The sequence below is a fragment of the Eublepharis macularius genome, chromosome 1 (assembly GCF_028583425.1).
Source record: "Eublepharis macularius isolate TG4126 chromosome 1, MPM_Emac_v1.0, whole genome shotgun sequence".
In the NCBI taxonomy this organism is placed as follows: Eukaryota; Metazoa; Chordata; class Lepidosauria; order Squamata; family Eublepharidae; genus Eublepharis; species Eublepharis macularius.
This window is the reverse complement of record NC_072790.1, coordinates 62,587,768-62,608,753: the sequence shown is the minus strand read 5'-3', so window position 1 is coordinate 62,608,753 and position 20,986 is coordinate 62,587,768. Positions and strand designations below refer to the sequence as shown.

General features: G+C 39.9%; 1 protein-coding gene across 1 annotated transcript in view; it reads right to left on the bottom strand.

Annotated features, from left to right (window-relative positions):
- Positions 1–354: 354 nt before the first annotated feature.
- Positions 355–20,986, bottom strand: part of MCPH1 (microcephalin 1) — a 137,809-nt gene continuing 117,177 nt past the window's right edge. Inside the window, exons 13-14 of the mRNA XM_054980151.1 lie at positions 2,410–2,647; positions 355–1,151 (exon numbers count right to left, since the gene is read on the bottom strand). Coding sequence (XP_054836126.1) covers positions 1,090–1,151; positions 2,410–2,647 — 300 coding nt within the window. The 3' untranslated portion in view covers positions 355–1,089. The remainder of the gene's footprint in view (positions 1,152–2,409; positions 2,648–20,986) is intronic.

Here is a 20,986-nt window from a genome sequence, read left to right as displayed (position 1 = left end):
ACTGCTTAGCCTCTGAACCTAGAAATCTTTTTCAAGCTGCATGTTTAGAAAAATAAAATGGGGGCGGGGGGTTTGATAGAAAGCCAAATCTGCAGAATCTTAAAATAGAGAATGAGAGGTTTTATGCTTCCTGTAGATGGATAAATAACATAGCAATATTAGATATATGTTCTGGTTAATAGATGATATCAGAACTTTTCAACAAAGAAGATCTAAGTGTAAAAACTGTTCCCCTACATTTACCCTACAACTGCCAAGCTAGTAGAAAATTTCCTTTGAAGTAGAAATGACAAGACACTGTCTTTTAAATACCTTGTAGATATCTTTATTAGTCTTCCACTGTAAAATCTCTTACATATGTAGGTAATAAAAACAGCAGCTATCCCCAGAGGTTGCATTACACACAACTTGAAATTCATTTCAAGAGAATTTATGAGAAAGCCAATTTGGAATGTTAGGTTACATAAATTAGTGATGACAGTTTTCTGTGTGTAAAACATTTATGAGAAGACTAGAAAGTACACAAGCGGTAATAATATAATTGTAAAAATCATATCCCACTGTTTACTGGGAACCATATGTTCACATGTCACTTATTATTATATTAAAATATTTCTATTCCAGTCTCTGGTATATTGCTTACTAATAAAGGGGTCCATGTAGTTGTCTGTTCATCATTTGCAGTTAAGCTTTCTGTTGGCCTCTGAAAAGTTCATATAAAGGCAGTGGCTAACTTTTCTTAAAATAAAAAGCGAAAATATTTGCTAGGATCTGAGATATCTTCAAAAATTATATGCTGACTTCACAAACATCAAATGAATCTGTATGTGGTCCAGTACAACATCCAATGAATATACAAGACCTAAATCAACACACTTATCTCTGTGATTTTCAAACTCACAATTCTGGGATTGTTCAAATGTTATTTTTAGCAGTCATTGAGAGATCGACTGTGGGTCTCAGACTTACTGGCTCCTTTCCCTTCTTGGTTCATGGAGTTTTTATGTATATATTTTAATAATTCTGCTTGGCTTTCTAGAATGTTTCAAACATTGCATTTATAGAATAAAGCATCAGAGTATTTAATTCCTAATTCTTGTTTTGAAATATATAACTTTCAAGAGGACAAACCTTATTCTGGATGATTGAATCTAGGAGGCAAAAGAAGAAGAAGAAGAGAGATTATTTAGCATGAATATCAATTTGGAAATTTACAGATCATCTCTTGGCTCTGTTATTGTCCCTAATACTTAAGTTGTGCATTTCATCCTATAACCAATCCACCCTATCTAGTCTACCACACAGCAAAATGGTCATGCAACAACTGGCTATATAGTACTTTTAGCATTCAAAGTACTTCCCCATGCTTTATCCTGTTGTAATCAGCCCAACTAGATAGGCCAATATTATCATGTTCGTGTTCCAGTTAAAGGACTGAGGCTGAGAAAGTGTGCCTGGCCTAAGGCTAGTTCCTGGCAAAAGAGCATTTGAACTGGGATCCTCTCTGATCAAACACTGCTTTGAATATATATTTGAGGATATACAGTGGTTAGAGTATGTACTGTCTCTTAATTTTTAATAAAGAAATAACTAGATGAAAGCTTCTACATGTATTAGGCAGTGAAGGATAGTTCTGCTGGAAAAACAAGAACAACAATTAATGGAGTTTGCTTGGTCCTTACTCCTTCACCCTGCACCCCATTATCTGTAGTGTGGTAAGATTAGACCTGGGCTTTTTCACTTCCTCCCTGCAGCTTCTTTGTTGCAAAGAACAAACGGGGAGATCCAGTGGACAACTGAAAGGGCATCTTCTTCACCCTAGATACTGAACTAACTTCACAGTGTATTCCATATCCAGCATTAAAGGAGATCCCACGCATTTAAATAATTATGAGATTCCTGGGTTTGGCCATTCATGTTTATGTACTGTGACCCCGTGACCTACTCTTAATCTCAATGTGCAGAGAGAAGCATCTGTGTCAGTAGTGTGCACACCCACGGAAGAACTGCGATAGTTAAAACAGCAAGCACTAGCCCACATCAGCAGTTTCCTGGAAAGGCAAGCGGCCTCAGCTTCTCCTTGGCCAAATTCCCGTAACCACATCTAGTACGTGGATCTATCCCCAGCAGTTTCCCTCATCACAGAGGGTACAATAAGTACTTTGATGGTTACAGAAAGCCTTGCAAACAATATCCACATGCCACTTAATTTATACTATTATTAAGTGAGAGCAGGCTAACAGGTGGTTCTTGAGGAAACTGAGCTTCTCATATATTGGAGAATTTGGAGGAACAAACTTTGCAAAGCAGTCTTAAGGGAGCATAATATAATTCAGTTAATAGCAGAGCAAACTGAGGAAGATGGCTATAAGATCAAACATGGGCAGAATTTTAGAGGCTTTCTCTTACCCAATATCCATTTTTCTGATAAACATTGTATCTCTGCATGCTTTCCAACCCTGCATTTTCCAATGCAGAGTTCAGCCTGACGGAGAGTTTTACATATTCTTCCTCCACAAAGCTGTATCAGCTCACAGAGTTTCTCAAAGGGTGGCTGGCTAGTAAGAGAGATGAACATTACAGGCTGATCTGAAAAAAGTTTCTGGTGACTTTCTCTATTTGATAGGTGTCGTTGAAGTCGGCAGATCTGTATTTAAGGGAAAAAGAGACAAAATCCAAATGTTTTCATTTCAGCAGTACTATATATAAAAGGATACACAACCAATTCATAGTCTCCAGTTTAAAAACAGTTATCACTTATAAGGCCTGATGTAGAGCTAAGATGAATCCAGATTTGTGTGGCTTGATACAGGTTTTACAATTTTCTAAACACTACCAGAACAATCTTGATGTTTAAAAAATATTTTATGTAGTATAGTATTTTGATATTGATATAAGCCTTCTTTATGGAACTATTCATAACAACGTATTAAAATATCACAAAAGGACTTGGTGGAATAGATCTTTCCTTATTTTCCCCTTCCTCAACCAGCCTGCCATTTACCCCAAAACTGCTCTCTGAGCAGTTTTGCTCAGCCTTATATGCATCTAAGCCATAAATCAGGGAGCTGAGGAGACAAGGGTGAATAAAGCGGGGGCTTAGATGACTAGAGTGAGGTTGGCAGTGTGCTTGTGATGAAGCTACAAGGATGTTTATGAAATCTTATGAGATGGTAGTGAAGGCAACCCACCAACAGCATCAATGCTGAGAACCAAGGCTGCCTGAAGCAACCTGGGTGGCTAGGCAATTTAAGCCTAGCTAGCAGACCTGACTGACTCCACAGGTTTGCTGGCAGGGCCTGCCCCTGAGAGCCCAGCCAACCGATTGACAAATGATAGTAACAACAGAAAACATTATTAAGATAGCTTATCTCACTAAATAAACTTGGTAAAATATATAATATTGGGGTAACCTCTGGTTTTGTGGCAAGAATACTTCTACCTTTTCTCATGTATGGTAGAAATGTAACTGAGTGGTAATTATTGGATAATGGATATAATCTCATATGGACCTGAAATTGTAAACCGTTTTAATCCAGAATTGGTTACTGAACTGTATTGTTACAATACCAAAAACATCACATGTATTTGTTTTGAATTCAATTATGGTAGCACGGCTATTATTTGCAAGATATTAAAAAAAAATCTTTAGTGCCTCACTTGAAAGAATGGATGAAAGTTTGTGGAGTTTGTTATGTATGATTAAGTTAACATATTTTAAAAACAAGTATTTATTTATTTACAATCTGCTTTTCTTGCTGAGACCCAAGGGAGATTTCACAGCGTGGGTCAATATGATCAATGGATGAGACATTCACTAAATAATACAACCGAGTAAAGACTGCAGAAATTTGAAAACAAGCAGAAATCTGACACAGCTGAAAACAGTGCTGAAACAAAACATAAGCAAATTGGCACAGCATATTAAACAAAGCACACCTATCCAGTAGGAGCTACTGTACACAGTAGTTTATATTTATATTTAGTGCTTTATATTTAGTCCAATTAAATATATATATAAGAAAAAGATACTGTAGATCTGAAATAAATGCAGAAGAGGGAAATAAAGATGATTAAGGCATTGGTACACCTTTCCTGTGAGGAAAGGGTAAAGAGTTTGGGACTTCTCAGTTCAGAAAAAAAGGGGAGACATGATATATATACCTATGCATGGATCAAAGAAACTGGACAGAGAGAAGTTCTCTCTTTCTCCCATAATACTAGAACCTGGGAATCCAGTGGATGGGCAATAGATTCAGGCCAAACAATAGGAAAAACCTCTTCAGTAAACAAATCATGGAATCCATTGCTAGTGATTGTAGGGCTATGAGTACAGTTGACTTTATCAGGGGAAACAGATTCATGGAGAACAGGTCTTTCAATGGCTACTAGCCTTGGTGACTAAAAGGAACGTCCCTATTCCGAGCCAGCAAACCTCTGAATACCAGTGTTGGGAGGCAACATCAAGGAAAGGCCTTGGCCCTCCAGAACAGCCGTCTGGTGGTCACTGAGTGAAACAGGTTGCAGGACTAGATGGACCACTGGTCTGATCCAGCAGAGTTCTTCTGATGTTCTTCTGGTCTGTTTGAGCTTTATTTCTCTGGCTGCTGTTAAAAATCTCAATGCAGAGGACTAATGGATTCTTGACTTAGAAGTCTGGAAATGTTTGAATGAAGTCCTTCAGCTTTTCTTGACTCTTGTCTTTATATAAAAAAGTGAATATCGATATAAGGGGTCAGAAAAACAGTTATTTGTATACTTAAGAAGAATCCTCTGAAGCATGACTACATCTGGATTCTTGTTATCTTAGTTATTCCTTAGCTGTTATCTTTGAATTGTATTTTAACATTATTGTATTTAAATGTATATAATTGTATTTTAACATTATTTTTCAGTCAATTTTGAACTGTATTTATTCCTTGTTACTGTTCACTCTTTTGTAAGTATTTCAATAATATTTCTTGTGGTATCACTTTTTTTCTGGGGCTCCGATGATTGTGACACATTATCATGAAGTAGCTGAACCAGCAGGTGTTTGAACATGTCTATAAAGAGAATCCTTCTCAGCATTAATAATGGTTAGACCAAATGCACATGTAATGGTAAACCATGGTGAAGACCAGGCATTGAACGGGAATTCATGTAAAAAAAAGATTGATGAAGAGAGTGCCTATAGCCCACTCCTGAGTTCCCAGACATGGTTGTCAGTATTACATATGCACTAGGCCTACAATTGGGATTGCTTTGATGAACTACAGATTTCTATTCAGCATGAAAACATATGATTCAGTTGAACAGCTAAACAGTCAAGTTAAAATTGATATAATGCATTACGTTTTTTCTTATGTTAGGAGAGCCTGGTGACAAGCTTGATAGAAACGTTGATGACTCAAAACCACATTTCTTTTCCATCACAGACAGTTACTATTCTCCCATGCTGCCTATTTAGGCTAATCAGCACCATCTAAAAGAAGAACAACAATCCGCAAAAGACATTAATCCAGCATTAGTTTATCTAAAATTAATAATCAGATCAGATTCCAAGGGACCTTGTGCTAAAAGTGTTCTGCTTTTGTTAGCCTGGAGCTGCAGTTTCCAAGCTGAAGCTGATTAGAACTGACTCTGTTTAAGTTAAGACCCTTTCTTAGAAGGAGCCTATATACAAAGTAGCTTGATTGTTATCCTGCTGTTTTACACATTTGCAAAGACATGATTTAAAAAGATCTCTTGCTTGTTCAAACACAGTTCTTGAAAGCTTGGGGGGTGGGTGGTTAGTTGTAATTAAAGGCCATTCTATTTTCACAATGGCGACTATTATACTGGAAATGTGCTTGAGGTGACAAGGAAATTAAATGGATACAAACAGCTTCTATTTTATACAATAAACACCTCAAATCAGGAAATGCCAACATTAAAAGGTTCGAAGCCATGAAGTCAAGCTGTGCTATGAATTCAAAGACTTACATTAGAACAAATGAAACTGGATTGAGAACAGAACTTAATTAATTAGTTGTCATAAGCCTTCTTAATCAGCCAAACAATAGGACATATCAATTCTTGTTTATATGCAGACTATGTTGAACTCTTCATAACAGATATTATAAATTCATGTGTGGCATTGAAAATGGTAACAGAAGCCTGTAGTCAAGTGTCAGAATATAAATGGAATGTTCAGAAATCTGATGTCTTGCTAAAGAACCTAGGTATGCACTAAATTAACAAAGCAAGTTGGTATCATGGAATGATAGCTGTGCTAATGTGAAAGCCACAGAGAAATGAGAGAATTGCTGGAAATAGAGACGTGAGAGTGAGCAGCAAGTGAAAGAGAACAGCTATTGTTCCATATCATATATGGTCTCACTATTTTACAGGCATTTCACTAATCCCAACCGGGGGGGGGGGAACCAAAGCAAAACTTGCAATTGTCTATTGCAAACCATGAAAGATGATCCTAAATCAATAAAATATCTGGTAATGTATCAGGTCAATTGATCCACTGATGAAGGAGACTAGAGCCATATTATTTTCTCTGGGCAACATTATAGTTGTTCCTATTGGACAGAGTTAATGCTATAAAATGGGTACTGTTGCCCAAAATGATTTTTCTACTCCAGAATGTTCCAGTATCCATATGAGAGAAATTGTTATAAGGTTAGCAAGAAGTGTATAATGAATTTATATAGGAGGGGGGGAAAACCTAGAATGAACCTAGAGCAACTCAGGGAAAATGGAATAAAGGTGGGTTTGCCATACCAAAAGCTGAAAGGTTAAAATGGATTTCAATATGGTTTAAAACAGATGGAGAACTAGATGTGGTCTTATTGGAACTAAGTTCTGTGTTAATTGCTCTGAGACGTTGGTCTATGTTAAAGAGACGTTATGAGAAGGATATAAGTGGAAAGAGAACTAAACCCACAGAGTTGGCTGGCATGAAAGAGACTGTATACATTGGGAGGTTGCTGTTTCGGCTTGTTACTGTGAGCTAACTAAAAATAAGGTTGTAATTAAAGATGGGCACGAACCGCATTACGAACGTCAAAAACCCACGAAAATGGCGATCGCGCGATCGTGACCCGGCGGATCGTGATCGGCCACGGCCAACGAACCAGCGGTCGGGAGAGGGCCGGTTCGGGGCATTCGGGCTCAGTTCAGGAAGCCAGACACTCAGGCGCCAGCAATCTATTCCCCTGGCAACGGAGCCAGGGGAATGCCTGAGCTTTGTTTGCCCTCCTTCTGTCGCCCTGGAAACCCAAATGGAAGCCCAGCTTTCCTTGATCAGCAGGGCTTCCTTCCAACCACGGAGCAGCAAAGCAGTTACAAGTTGGGAGAAGACACCCAGGGGAGGGAGGGGGAAGGGGGCATTCTGTAGCCATGGGCACTCCAATCTCATCCCTGCAAACCCTGATAAGCAGCTCTGATGGCCAAACACAGACCTCCTGTGTTGCTGAATGGGACCCATGCTGAAAAATAGCCATGGGCTCCCAGGCTGGGTTTCACTTTCTGCTAGCAGTGGAGTGTGACAGAGCTCTTGCTTGCCACTTGCTAGCCTTTGGAGAGAGAGACTGGGAGCCAAGCTACAAGTGACGCCTTACACAGGTTGGACATTTGTCAGCTTCCCTCAAGTTTTGATGGGAAATGTAGGCGTCCTGGTTTTACAGTTTGGCTCTCCATTACAGCTGCAAGACCAGGATGCCTATATTTCCCATCAAAACTTGAGGGAAGCTGACAAGTGTCCAACCTGTGTCAGGCGTCACTTGTAGCTTGGCTCTGAGAGAGTACAATTGTGCTTGGCTTTGGTGGATAGGGATCCATCTCCTCTGGTTCTGGGGATGCTGCCTGGCTCTGGGGCCAAGCTCCAGCACCCCTCTGCTGTGGCCTCCACGATTCGGTTCGGGAATGGGAGATGTTCATTGCTGTTCAGGAATTCAGGATCGTGGTCTGCACCGAACCACAATCCTCTGGTTCGGTAATTTTTTTGGGGTTGTGCCCATGTCTAGTTGTAATTTCATTTGATATAGTCTCTCTGAATATTAATAACAATACCCAAGAACAAGCAGGAACCTGCAAGGATTTGTGGGAAACATCTCATTTCCTCCTCCCCTACTATTTACTCTTTCCATCATCTGAAAGCCCACATAACCTCTCCTCTTTTCCTACTTCCTTCTCTGCCCACTCATCAGCCAACCTACCTTTATCTCTGCCCGTTTTCATTTTTCCCTCTATCCTTTCCTCTGCCAGCCTCTACTCAAGAAAACTAGGGCCCAATTCTGTGGTGCTGGTCATGGGCCAAACCAAATTGCACAGTGGAGAGCCTGTAAGGAATTGCAAGGGCACCCCATATTTCCCTTTATCTGCCTTCCCATACTGTTTCCTCTTTCCTTCCTCCTGGCAATTCCACATCTTCATGCTTTTCTGCTTCCTTTTTTCTTTCCAAACCACCAACCAATCTACCTTTTATCTGCCTCCTCAACTTCAGGTCACCTCACTGCATACAGGGCTTGGGTGAGCCCACCCTATGGCGTTTGGACAGACTGGGCACCATTTCTCTGGTTTTGTGTGGGGTGGGCCAAAGCAGGTGCCTCTGCCTCATTCAGACTGAGCCAGGTGCCCCAGCCTCCCTTACCTTGTGCATGCTGAGCTGGGTACTCCCACCTCTATCACTTTGTGCCAGGCACCCATGCCTCCCTCGCCTCATATGGGACCAGCTGGGCACTGTCACCAGGCGCTGGGTGCTGGTGCTTCAGTCTGCCCTACCTCAGGAAGGTTTGCAGTATGCTGCCCTCTCCTTGTGCATGCTGAGCATTGCCTACCCTGCCTTATGTGGAATTTGGGCAGCTCAGGCCCTTCCCCTTCTGTAACAAGGCTAGCCTGGTCCAGGTGGGAGGGGGAGGTCATCAACCCATGGGAAGGCTTCCTGGTGCTCTTAATGGCCAATCCACCCCTGCCTGTGAGGTAAATCAGACTGAAAATATGTAACTGGCCCAAGGTCACTGAGCCACTACATCGCACTGGCTTTTGTGGAGTGGCTAGCGTTGAACTGCAGGAAGGAGCCAGTTGGGTAAGTAATGCAAGTCAGGTAGTGGGAATCTGTTCAGTTGTTGTCACTGGGCTGGAAAGGGTTCTGTCCCCTCTCCCTGACTGGCAAAACTGTTGTGGTTGTCTAGCAACATCCATTCCTTAAAGCTACACTCCTATCACTTTGGTTTTTTAAAAAACTCTGTATGCAAGGTGCCATCCATTACCCTCTTATGCAACTGTGTGCACAACTACAGCTATTTAATTTTCATATATTTACACTCCATGTGTTCAACCTAAATCACCCTCCAAAGAGATAAAACTCTTTGTATTGCAATCCACCTAAATATCTACAAAGACTGTGGCAGCTCCTAAGGTATCAGTATCACTAGGTTCCCACCTGCTGAGATCCTTTAATTGAAGTCAGTAGAGGCTGAGCCCTAACATGAAGCATCAGTTACTCCACAAACCATGATAGTCTCTCACACATGGATTTCCTCAACACTCTCCAAACAGATGGTCAGTACTATCAGTGCTTACCACCTCACTGACCACACACAAATCCAAATCAGAGAATGTGTATAAAATACCCTCTTGTACATACAGATTGCACTGAGTAAAAAACATTTTATGTGAAGTGCCCCAACAGAAGGGCAAGGATACAAGGTAATAAAAGCTTTGACTGACAGCAAAATAGGTTCTAACTCACAGCCTATATGAGGATTCTGCATGCACTACTGCACTTAATAAAGTCTGAGCCATATTTCATAGGCTGTCTTCCCAAATAAGTGAAACGGGGAAAACGCCAGCACAAACATACTTCAATCACTTGACCATTTCTAGTTGAGATCTGATGGGTCATATTCAGTGCAGTCTCCCTCTATCTTCTCTTTTCTTTCTAGGTTTCAAGTGCATCTCATGTCCATGAAGAAAGGGGAGGGAGAAGAAACTAAAATGCAGACAATTTGACTAAAAAAGTTTAACACTGTGTGTTGGCAGACAAGGCGTAATTCTCTCACACACTGATAAGAAAAGTTAATTTCAACAATCATTTCTCTGAAAGGCTATGTTCCAGTGGGAATACTATATGAAAATGCTTGGCAGCTGAATCTACTGTTTGGCAGATATTCAATGTCATGCTTGAAGATGTTTGAATCACTTTTTCCTGCGCTGCAAGGTTCAACAGAAAAGAATTATTTCTACCCACATTCTAAACAGGTCTAAAACACAGAGGACTAAGATTTTTTTTTTTTAAAAAAAATCTTTTGCACATAGCAACATTAACAATTAAAAAATTTAATTGTTTTTTAACCATTAACATGAAAGTGAAATAAAACAATCATTAATGAATTAAAAACGTCAAATGTATCAGCTCTGGGAGAGAGATGAGCATTGATACTGCTCACCATATACAAAACACCAACATTCTCCCTCATTTATAGAATTGGGCCCAATTCTATAGTTACTGTGGCAAAGATTTGTCTAGCATAATCTAATTATTCCTCCAAATACAAAAAAAAATCACGACCCGTAGTTCTAAGGTTCTGTTGAAAAACAAGATAAGAAGGGGGTGTAACAAGGTGGCCTACAACATGAAAAGCATCACTATGACCAGATGCCATATGGCTTTCACCAATTGTGATACAGTTGTGAGGATGCTCAGAATGACAGTAGGTGGGAAAATGAAAGCGGCAGCTTGAATGTAGGAGTAGCTGAATTCCCTTCCACATTATCTAAAGAGCATTTCAGCTACAATGGAACCATTTATATGAGATTTTGTTCCATTTACCCTCCCCCTTCGTATCTCTTACAATGCTTCCAAGTTCCATGGGGCTGGCTCTCTGGACAGATGCTGCTGCCCCTCAGCTGAAGTTATGAAATGTCTCCCCAAAACAGAGGGGCTGCAGAGATCCTATTGAAGCTGCTGTCTCCATTTCCCTTGAAGTGTACACCAAGGGGATGTGGTAATCTGGGACAACATATGCAAGAAGGTATCAGTTCTCTAATGTTAATATCCCTCTCTGCTTTGGTCCTTTGTACTGAAAGGTGGACCATTTATTTGCTCTTTAAAAGATCCTGGGAAAGGAATAAACCGTTCTCTGAGATCCTGTTCCCTGTGCCCTTTAAGCTGGATGGCAGACTGCCTTTTCTCTAAAGGGAGAATTCTATAGGGAGGGGAGTTGGGCTAGAAAGAAAATAGGCCTTAGGGTGCACCTCATCCAGGCCCTATTTTCCCCCTTTAGGTTCAAGGCTGAAGGGAAGCAAGCAGAAATCAATGTTCCTCTGGCAGAATAGGGTGATTTGAAGGGGAAGAAGGGAGACCTTTCATAATTGAACATTTTTCTTGTACCTCAAGGGGAGGGCAGAAGTAGAGAAGGACTTCTTCTGTTTTCCTCCTTCCCTTCCTCTCATTTGTGTGGCAAATACATGCTAACTACTGACTTTACTGATCAGGCTATATTTCAAAATAAACTTTAAATGGCAGTCAATTTGTATTGCTTTGAACAAACCCTCATTTTGAAAGATGCCACATTCCTTTGATTAGGAGCCAGATAGCTACTGAAGCTTATGCAAAGGAGTTGGGATTTTCCAGTGTGACTGGTGACATTTTTCTTCTTCAACATCTGCCCCTCATGCTGTATCAGAACTGAAATCTCACTTGATTTCCCAAGCTGTCTGTTATACAGCAAATGGATGGCTGTTTAAATGCCCTTTGGGTTCATCGAACTAGTTTCATGTTTCTTTGGAGCCAACTGCATTCTGGAGCTAGGTCCAATGTTGTCTTCACATTTGCTGTACCAGCCAGGTAATGTTAGTATGTTGTTGTGCCGCTGTACTGAAAATTCCTTTTTATTCCAGGAATAACAGTATCAGAGAAAGATTGTTGAAAGCAAAACCCTGGCAAATGAGCTCCCTAAAGATTTCTTTCCCAAGCAGGGTTGTTAGTTCATCATAAATGTAATACTATATTACGAGTCACTCTTTGTTTTACTAACCAAAAATATGCATTATGCTAGACCTTCTGTTCTATCTAAAACAAACTACAATTATTAAAAGCACAGGCAGAGTACATTCTTTATTATTTAATTTTAGCTGAAATGCCTTTAACACACCCACTAGTATCTTACAGAATGCCAAACAAGATTTTTTCCAGCATCACTTGAGTTTTAAATGCTAGAATTTGAAACTCAAGGGAACAGATGGGAAGGAAACACAATTCTCAGAGGGAATTTACAAAGAACTCATCATCCCTCCCATCTCTTTTCACTATTGTAGCATTATGCCTGCTCCAAGGTTCATATAAACCATTGTTACCTTTAACCAGAATTTGCAAGCCAGCTTCATACTGAGGTTTAAAGCCAACCAGTTAGTGTTAGCATCACAGCCAGTATAATGGTTAGGCTAGGAAGCAAAGGCAGGTGGAAATCTATGTACAAGAGGAGAACTGGTGAACTGTTCCCAGTCTTGGAATCATAGGTTTGATAAATATTACAGCTACAACTGCAAATGGGCTGAACAATGCTGGTACTTCTGAAAAGTGGTGGAATTTAATAACATTTATTATATGTGCTCTAACTCTGCATCCATTGCAAGTATTCCAAAAACTAGTATATTAAACTAGTATATTAAAATGCAAAAGCATCTCCCAGCAGTCCACAGTGCTTATACTGTTGAACTACTTGAGCCCAGATTGCCCTCAGCAGACAGATTTATAAATTGATGCTTAATCCTGAAGCGGTGCATAATTTCCTTCCTCTTTTAAAAGTAAAGTTTAAAAGCAAATCAGGGAGAATGTGATTACGTTCAACAACAGATGACTCAACTAGCACCTGAGAATTTTTTGTACTCCTGTGTATGGGTTGCTGAACTTCCTGTTTCAATAAAATACCAAACAAGTTGTGCTTCCTTTACAAATAAGCTCTTACATCAAGACTGGTTCCTACAATTTCAGTTTTTGTCAGCATTCCAGCATTTTCTTTGGCAAATGTAGAAACAGTCTAATTAAAGAGCGCAGAAAAACAAGCATCATTCATCACAGACACTGCAAACATTTGAAAGAACATTGAGCTAGTCAATTCCTTTATTGGCTTTAAAGAGTCTGATAGGATGAGGCAGTTTGTACAGTGAAGGAGGACAGAGATGCTCCCAGTATATATAAAACCATTATTTTGATATTTATACAGCATACTATGTATATACAGAGTTTCATAGAGACCTCTTCCCTAAGAAGCTCTTAGGGGCAACAAACTCTTTGTCTCCATTGCAGCTTTTTCACTCTTCCCTACATCAATACATTGCTTGGCTGGATAGTCACCACTGTCGTGAAGGTTTTTTTAGATAAATACACCTGAAAACATAAAACTGGGAAGTATGTGCAAATATCTTGTGTTTTGAAATATACTTGGGTTATAACAATCTAATGTCCTATTCAGGAACAATTCTGTTAGTTTAAACCTGTGATTTTTCTGCGGCCAAATGATAACACTGAAGGGAACAATCCTGAATGATAACTGGTTATGAAAGCAAGGATCAGATCATTTTCATTTGAATTAATGCTATTTAATTAATGCTGTTCTCAAGTACTTTCCTTCAGATGATGTGGATATTCTTACCTGATCCAGTCATCTATTTCAGGTACAATTTTTCTGATTTGCACATGGAACTACTCTACTTGCAGTGGCTTAACTATTCATGTCAGTGGGGGAAACTGATCCATATCTTTGTGCATTGTGGCATTCCGAGGAGGAAGTATGCTTAGATCACACACCGGAAACTAAGCTAGCAAAGCACATGCCAGGTGCAGGAATGATGGACATGTGAATGAGTAAGCCACAGAGAAATAAGAGAATAGCTGAAGATGGGAAGACACATGAAAAATCTCAAGCAAGTGAAAGTGAGCAGCTATTGTTCCAAATCATATATGCTCCCACTATTTTATAGGAATCTCAAGGGGGAAAAAAAACCCCAGACTTGCAGTTATCTATTACAAATGATAGATAACAGGTTAAGACCAGTAAAAGGTTACATGCTGACTTTGCAGGAGTTAAAATTGGTAGGCATGTTGAAAATAATTTCTCCACCGTTATCCCTGAGCTTTGGAACTCCCTCCCATTGGAGACTTGAAGGCTCCCCTCATTGATGTCCTACAGAGGACTGGTTATATGATCATAAATGAACATACGAAGCTTCTGTATCCTGAATCAGAACATTGGTCCATCAAGGTCATTATTGACTACTCAGACTGCCAGTGGCTCTCCAGAGTCTCAGGTATGGATCTTTTATATCACCTACCATCTGATCCTTTTAGCTAGAGATGCTGAAGATTGAACCTGGGACCTTCTGCATGCTCTGTCACTGAGCCACAGGCGTTCTCAATGGTTAAGGTCTGGAGGACCTTTGAGGCGGTTAACGGAAACTTTTTCCCAAAGATGATTTTATCAACAACATTGTTTTATTGTTTTTATCGTTTTTACTCTGGCTGCTTTTAATGATTTCAAGATTTCCTAGCCAGATTAGGATTTCCCAGCCATGGTAGGATTTATAACTGTGGCTGCTGTTTTAGCTGCTGTTTTAGTGTTGTTTGTTATCCTATTATTTTCATTAAGCTTTAGGTGGGTAGCTGTGTGGGTCTGCAGTACAACAGCAGAATTTGAGTACAGTGGCACCTAGAGACTGACACGATTTTCATGGTGTAAGCTTTTAAGAGTCAAAGCTTACTTTTTCAGTCACTTTATTATTTTTGTAAGCCACTCTGCTTTTGAAGTAGAAGAGTAGGCATTAAATATGGTATATGGATAAATAATAAAAAGAAACGTTCAGTTTAATGCACACTGAATTTAATGCCACAGATGTTAGGATGATTATCTTGAACGAATGGCCTTAAATAAATAAGGTCAGAAGAACAGGTACAAGGGAAGTCCATCAATGACATCACACCATGATGACAATAAATATAAACCTGTACTTTCAGAGATAGTAAATTTTCTGCTATCAGATATTGAATATTATCAATCAATAGACAGGATGCAGAGATCAGCTCTAACACAGCACTGATTTTCCTTAGCACAGAAATCCCTATGAATTTTTCATGACTTCCTATGTGAGGTTCTGTCTTGCTTTTCTTCAATTTTATTTTATTTCTTCTTTCCTGGTTCTTACCCTTCCCTAGTGGCACCAAGTAATATCTTTAGCAAGAGGGAGCTAAAGGCACAAGCTGGGAATTTGGCTGATTGAAGAAAGGAAAGGAAGAGTGCCAGGTGTCCCTGCATGTTATTTTGTGGCTGATGTCATCATGACCAGAGGTTCCAAAGTATAGTCTGATTGCCCCTGAGTGCTTATCATAGGGCAAAGCTCAGGTGTAAAGAGAGGCTGGCTGTTCTTGTACAGCTAGTCTGATTGAGAGGAAGATGTGAATTCTATGGAATTCAGTTTCTGCTTTTGTCCTCTGCATCACCCTGAACTAGGCTTGCAACTAAACAGGATGAAGGTGCCACAAATGAGGATTTGAGATAACAGGAGAAACTGAGCTTGGAATTAGGACAGAGAACAGACAGTCCAAACACTTTACCAAGGATAATTTTGGTAATGCAGTAGCTTGACATTTGCTGTTTAACTGACCACAAGGGGTAAGAATTGGGAGTTCAATGAGTCCCTTTCCGCTTTCTCCCTAATTCATCCTGCACACTCACCCTCCTCTTGAAAATCATTTTTTGGTTTTTACTTGTAAAATACCTAATTCTGTTGGTTTTGTTAGGGAAGTCAAACAAGAGCTGCATACGAATGGCAGATTACCAGATTATCATACATCTCAATTCACTCTAGCATAAAAGCACTTGACACACTACAGGATGTTACAGAACTAAGAAGAGAAATAAAAACTTCAGGCTAACTATATTCTACAGTCATGGTGTTACTTTGGCATTCCCTTTGTGAAATGGACACAAACCAAGTGGAAAATACAGCCTGGTCCAGACAGATTTAACTCCATTTCCCCACTGTTCCTTAGGTCTTGGCTTGTATCCCAGTCATAATTTGTCCAGCCCTTTAAACACTTCTGATCCCAGCTGAGAGGGTTTCACTTTGACCTATCATGAAATTGGGTTTGAGCCCTCACTTGTATTGCTTTGCACCTCTTCTCCAATCAAATCAAGGCGCATCTCCCAAAACCTTTATGGCCATCAAGCTTGTCCATTCCTGGTGGGAGTCGAGGGGGAGGCAGAGAAGGTCATCATCAACCTGCCTAGGTCTCTGTAAAGGAAAATCCATCTGCTATCTACCTGGAATCTGTGGAGTTTACTGCTTCTTTCCCAGGAAATGTTTTTTTCTGAGACCAGGCCCCTCTCTGAGTGTTAATCAAGGTATCCTCCATTCCTCTCAATGAACACTGGTAGACTCACTACCCACACAACTGGGCTCAGTGCAATGAAGACAGCCACCACACAATTTGTACAACACATTCCCAGCCTGTGTGATAACATCACTTCCTGGACAAGGAGCAAAAAAGAGGTGAGTGCCGGGTTCCCCCCTCCCCGCAAAGAGGGTAAGGGGACCTGGCAACCCTACAACCATCAGACAGCTCAGCTAAATTTTGTCCAGGGAGAGGCTGCCTGCCATTTGGAGTGAAGGAAGGAATGCTGAACACAGCGGGGCAGATAAACATAAGTTGGCTGGTTGACAGGAAGGACAGAAGGAAGCAGAAAAAGGGGTGAGGCTATGGGGGCTGCAAGAAAGGGAAAGATGAAATAGTGGAGGAGAGAGAACAGGTGAAAATGGGATGCCCCCCACAAGTCCATACAGGTTCCCTGCTTATAATAACTGTATTGAGGAATACTGGATCAGATTTTGTGCCATTATTCTAATTTGAAAAGATTTATGGATAAGCCAGGAATAACTCTAGCATTCCTCCTCTTACAACTCAAAGGTTGTTCAGGCATGAAAAATACATGTGATGCAATCCCACCCAGAGAATTTACTTTTTGTTTGCTAAATTAAGGTTTTGCTGTTTAATATAAAGAGAATTATTTCTCTCAGGTCTCTGTCCAAACTCTTTCCCTCTAAGAATTGTCAGTGGATCTGTAAGCCCTAATCATGTTTCATGTGCGGTTCCAAAGTAAATATGAATCATAAAATTATTAAACACAAAGCAGAATCTTCTTAACAATCCAATTTGCTTGCATGACATACAAAGCAGATTTATGATTATTTTTTATTGCCTAGATATAGTGTACTAAATGAATGATAAGCAAAAGCCAATAAAGATTCCTAAACAGCTGCAGTGCTGGTAAGCTGTGATTTTTCTTTTCTAAGATTTAAAAGAACTACCAATAGTCAGCTCTGAAGATGTTTCTCCAGCTGTTCTATCTAAAGATGCAGTAAATTGTGGAATATAGGCTAAGGATGCCAACACAATACTGTGGTAAGCCTGAAGTGTCACACATTCTGCACTCTTATATTACAAGATGTTTCTCACATACTATTATTGGAACCTACAAACCGTAAGTGGAAGAGGATTTCTCCCCCCTCCCCCCACCTTCTCTAAGAAGACCACTGAAACTCACGGTCAAGGAAATCTTGTAGAAAAAATGTCACAAGGCTGCAGTAAGAAGGGAACCTAGGCAAAATTGTCCCTCCTGCAAACAGAATTCATGCTCTAGTGAGATTTATCTGCTAGCGGAAGAAAGATGTAGATGTAATTCTGTTCAACTCTCCCTCTTACTTCAGGCTCCTGTTCTACATGGCATTTTGTCCAAAAGACATCATCTAGCCTTACCTTTTCAGGAGCCACAGTACTACTGGGATAAGGGGAAGTAGGAAAAGATCCACCTTGGGTGCAGTCAACCCAGTACGGTAATGTTTATGTAAGCCCCAAGAAATGTGGAATCACTATTGATACAATCCAGTCCTATACCAAAATCAGGTACAATTTGCCATGAGTTCCACTGTAACCAATGAAGAAGGTCCAGGGAACCCTCATGAACATTTATTAGTTCTCACATACTCTACTTCCTCTGGACTTTTCAATCTGAAATATATCCCCTCGTCCATTCCAGAATCAGTTTTGAAAACTCTTCTTGCAATGTATTGTGGATGTGCTGTACAGATGGGAGATCAGAAAAATGTACTTCTGCACATGCAGATCTCAACATAGGGGATCTCTTGTCTCAGTGAAATAGGTCTCACTTCCAAGTTAATAGTCTCATGTTGTAACAGTGAATTATGTGCCAGGTTCTGAGTCAAGATGCTCCTCACCATTTTGACTTCATTAAAACAAAAAAGGATTCAAAATGCTGCCGTCACCTTCACTGATGCAATGAGCTTGGCCCCAAACCCAGGCCTTACAAAAACAAAGGATATGAATAAGTACTGTTATAAATGAGAATTCATGCATGTTCATCCCACAGGAGTATTTTATTGACTGACAGATTTTTTACTGTTACGGCTAGGATTAGTGCAGGCATGTATGCCCATTAATCAAATACTTCAGATCAAACATTGCAGACAGATGGTTGTTGTGGGTTTTCCGGGCTGTACTGCCGTGGTCTTGGCATTGTAGTTCCTGACGTTTCGCCAGCAGCTGTGGCTGGCATCTTCAGAGGTGTAGCACCAAAAGACAGAGATCTCTCAGTGTCACCTCAGACAGACTTTTGCACAATGAGACAGTATCTCAAAGTCAATGGCCTTTTTGGCATGGGCCATTTTTGTTGCTTTTGGCCCCATACCCCTTCGGGTTTTCTTCTGAATTCTAGACGATTAACTCCCCCTTCAGATTTCAATGTGGCATTTCAAGGGTTCTGTTCTGAATGTTCTCCCCACACAGAAAAAGCACAGGCAGAAAACTTGGAAGACAACTCTTGAAACACCACACTGAAATCTAAAGGGGGAGTTAATTGTCTGGAATTCGGAAGAAAACCCAAAGAGGTATGGGGCCAAAAGCGGCAAAAATCACCCATGCAAAAAAGCCAATGTCTTACATCCAAAAATTCCTATGCTCGAGAATGAAATAGTTGCACATATTTATTTATTTTCATTTATACTTTGCCTTTCTCTCTAGGACTCAAGAACAGATTACAGGTACAATAGAGTCAGATTACAATAGAACTATTCAGTCAATCAATAAGCCGATTACAAAATATAACATTTTAATAACAACAATATTCAAATCTAACAGCAAACATTCCTAGTAAACCAAAGTTTTTCAGTCAGTCAGCAAGCAGATTTACAAAATATAACATCTGAGTCTAACAGCAAAGATTCTAGTACAACAATATTATGCAGTGGGGCTGGGACTGAAGAACTGGAATTAAAAAACAGTATCTGTAACAAGCATCACCAGATGATCTGGAGAAAGAAATGGAGAGCTGGGTGTCATCAGCATATTGATTGCATCATATTCCAAAACCATAAATTATTTTTCCTGGACTTCTCATAGAGATTGAATGGAATGAGGAACAAGACTGAACCTTCGGGACTCCAACAAGGCAGGACCCAATATAGAAAACCTGTCTCCTACTTATGCCCTACAGCAGCCTTCTGCATTCTGCCCGTAAGGAATGGCTGAAATCAATCCAAAGTACATCCTTGATTCTCTCATTCTACCTCCAAATGCTTCAACAGGATGGCATGGTCTGCTGTGTTAAAGGCTGCTGATAAATCCAGGACAAGCAGCAGAGAGGAATCTTTTCTACATTTAAACATAGGTCCCCTACTAGGGCCATGTCCATCTCATAGCCCAACCTGAAACTAGACCGAAAGAGCTCTGGGGCAGATGATTTATCTAGGAAGTTGCTCTGCAACTGCTTTTTCTTTCTTTTTGCCCAGGAAGGGCAAATTAGAGACAGGGTGATAGTTGGTCACGCCATTTTTCTCCTGTGATTTTTTAAAATGCAATGGACGGATGACCATCTGTTTTAGGGCACAAGGAAAAGTGGCCTGGGTACCTAAAGGATGTGCCTGTTGTTAATCCCCACTCAAGGTGCAGTCTCTTGCAAGCCCTGAAAAGCTACTCCAGAAGACTGGGAGACCCTCTGGAATGGCATATGAAGTGACTTACGAAGCTGCAGCTTGCTATAAAATCAGTGATTATCCACTTGCCTGCAGAAGTTCTTTTGCCGCATCAGGAAGTCTTTGAACCTAAACAATAACTTTTCAGCAGAAGCTACTTACACATTCAGGAGTATCATTAACTGATTACACACCAAGTACTATTTATGAATGTGTTGAGTCCAAACTAGCTGTGGTGTGCACAAATAATGGGAAGTTTTTCAGTTTGCTGGTCAATGGTAAGTATTAATCAAAATAAATTCCAATGTGTAGCACAGATGAAAATTGATGAACATTCTGATAAACAGGATTAAAGTAAATCAGTTAGAGTATATGGCGTGAAATGGTTTATTTATATTTTGACTAAAATGAAGTAAATATATAAAAACAGTTGCTGCTAATCAATAAGATAGCAGTTCTGCAATATTTGGACATATGAACAATTTTTATTCTAACATTGTGCCACGGGAACATATTCAGTATTTAAAAAACAGCTTCTCTACATTTTTCCAGCTATGAACATTTTCAGAGACACGATCTCAACTGTTAAATTCCAAATAAAAAATGAGGGGGGAAAACTTAAAGAATATTGAATCCAGCTCAATATAACGATACATCCAATCATTTCTATCAGCAGTTCTTTCTTCAGTTTAGAAGGATAAAAAGAAGCTTTTTCTTTCTGTCTTGAAGAATACCAAGATTCCAGATAATTAGTACTTGGCTTCCTTGGTTAAACTAACTTTCCTGGCAATTGTTGCCTTATATTCATTAGGTTTTAAGAGCCTGTGTTGTATTATGTAGCATTAGTTTTATGTTTTTAGGAACAAAGAGTATTTTATGATTCAAAAAGTTTATTAGATGGTACTTTTGAAAACTAACATTAAAAGACAGTAATTTCAAAGTGCTTCTTGTTTCCTCAATCTTAGATCAT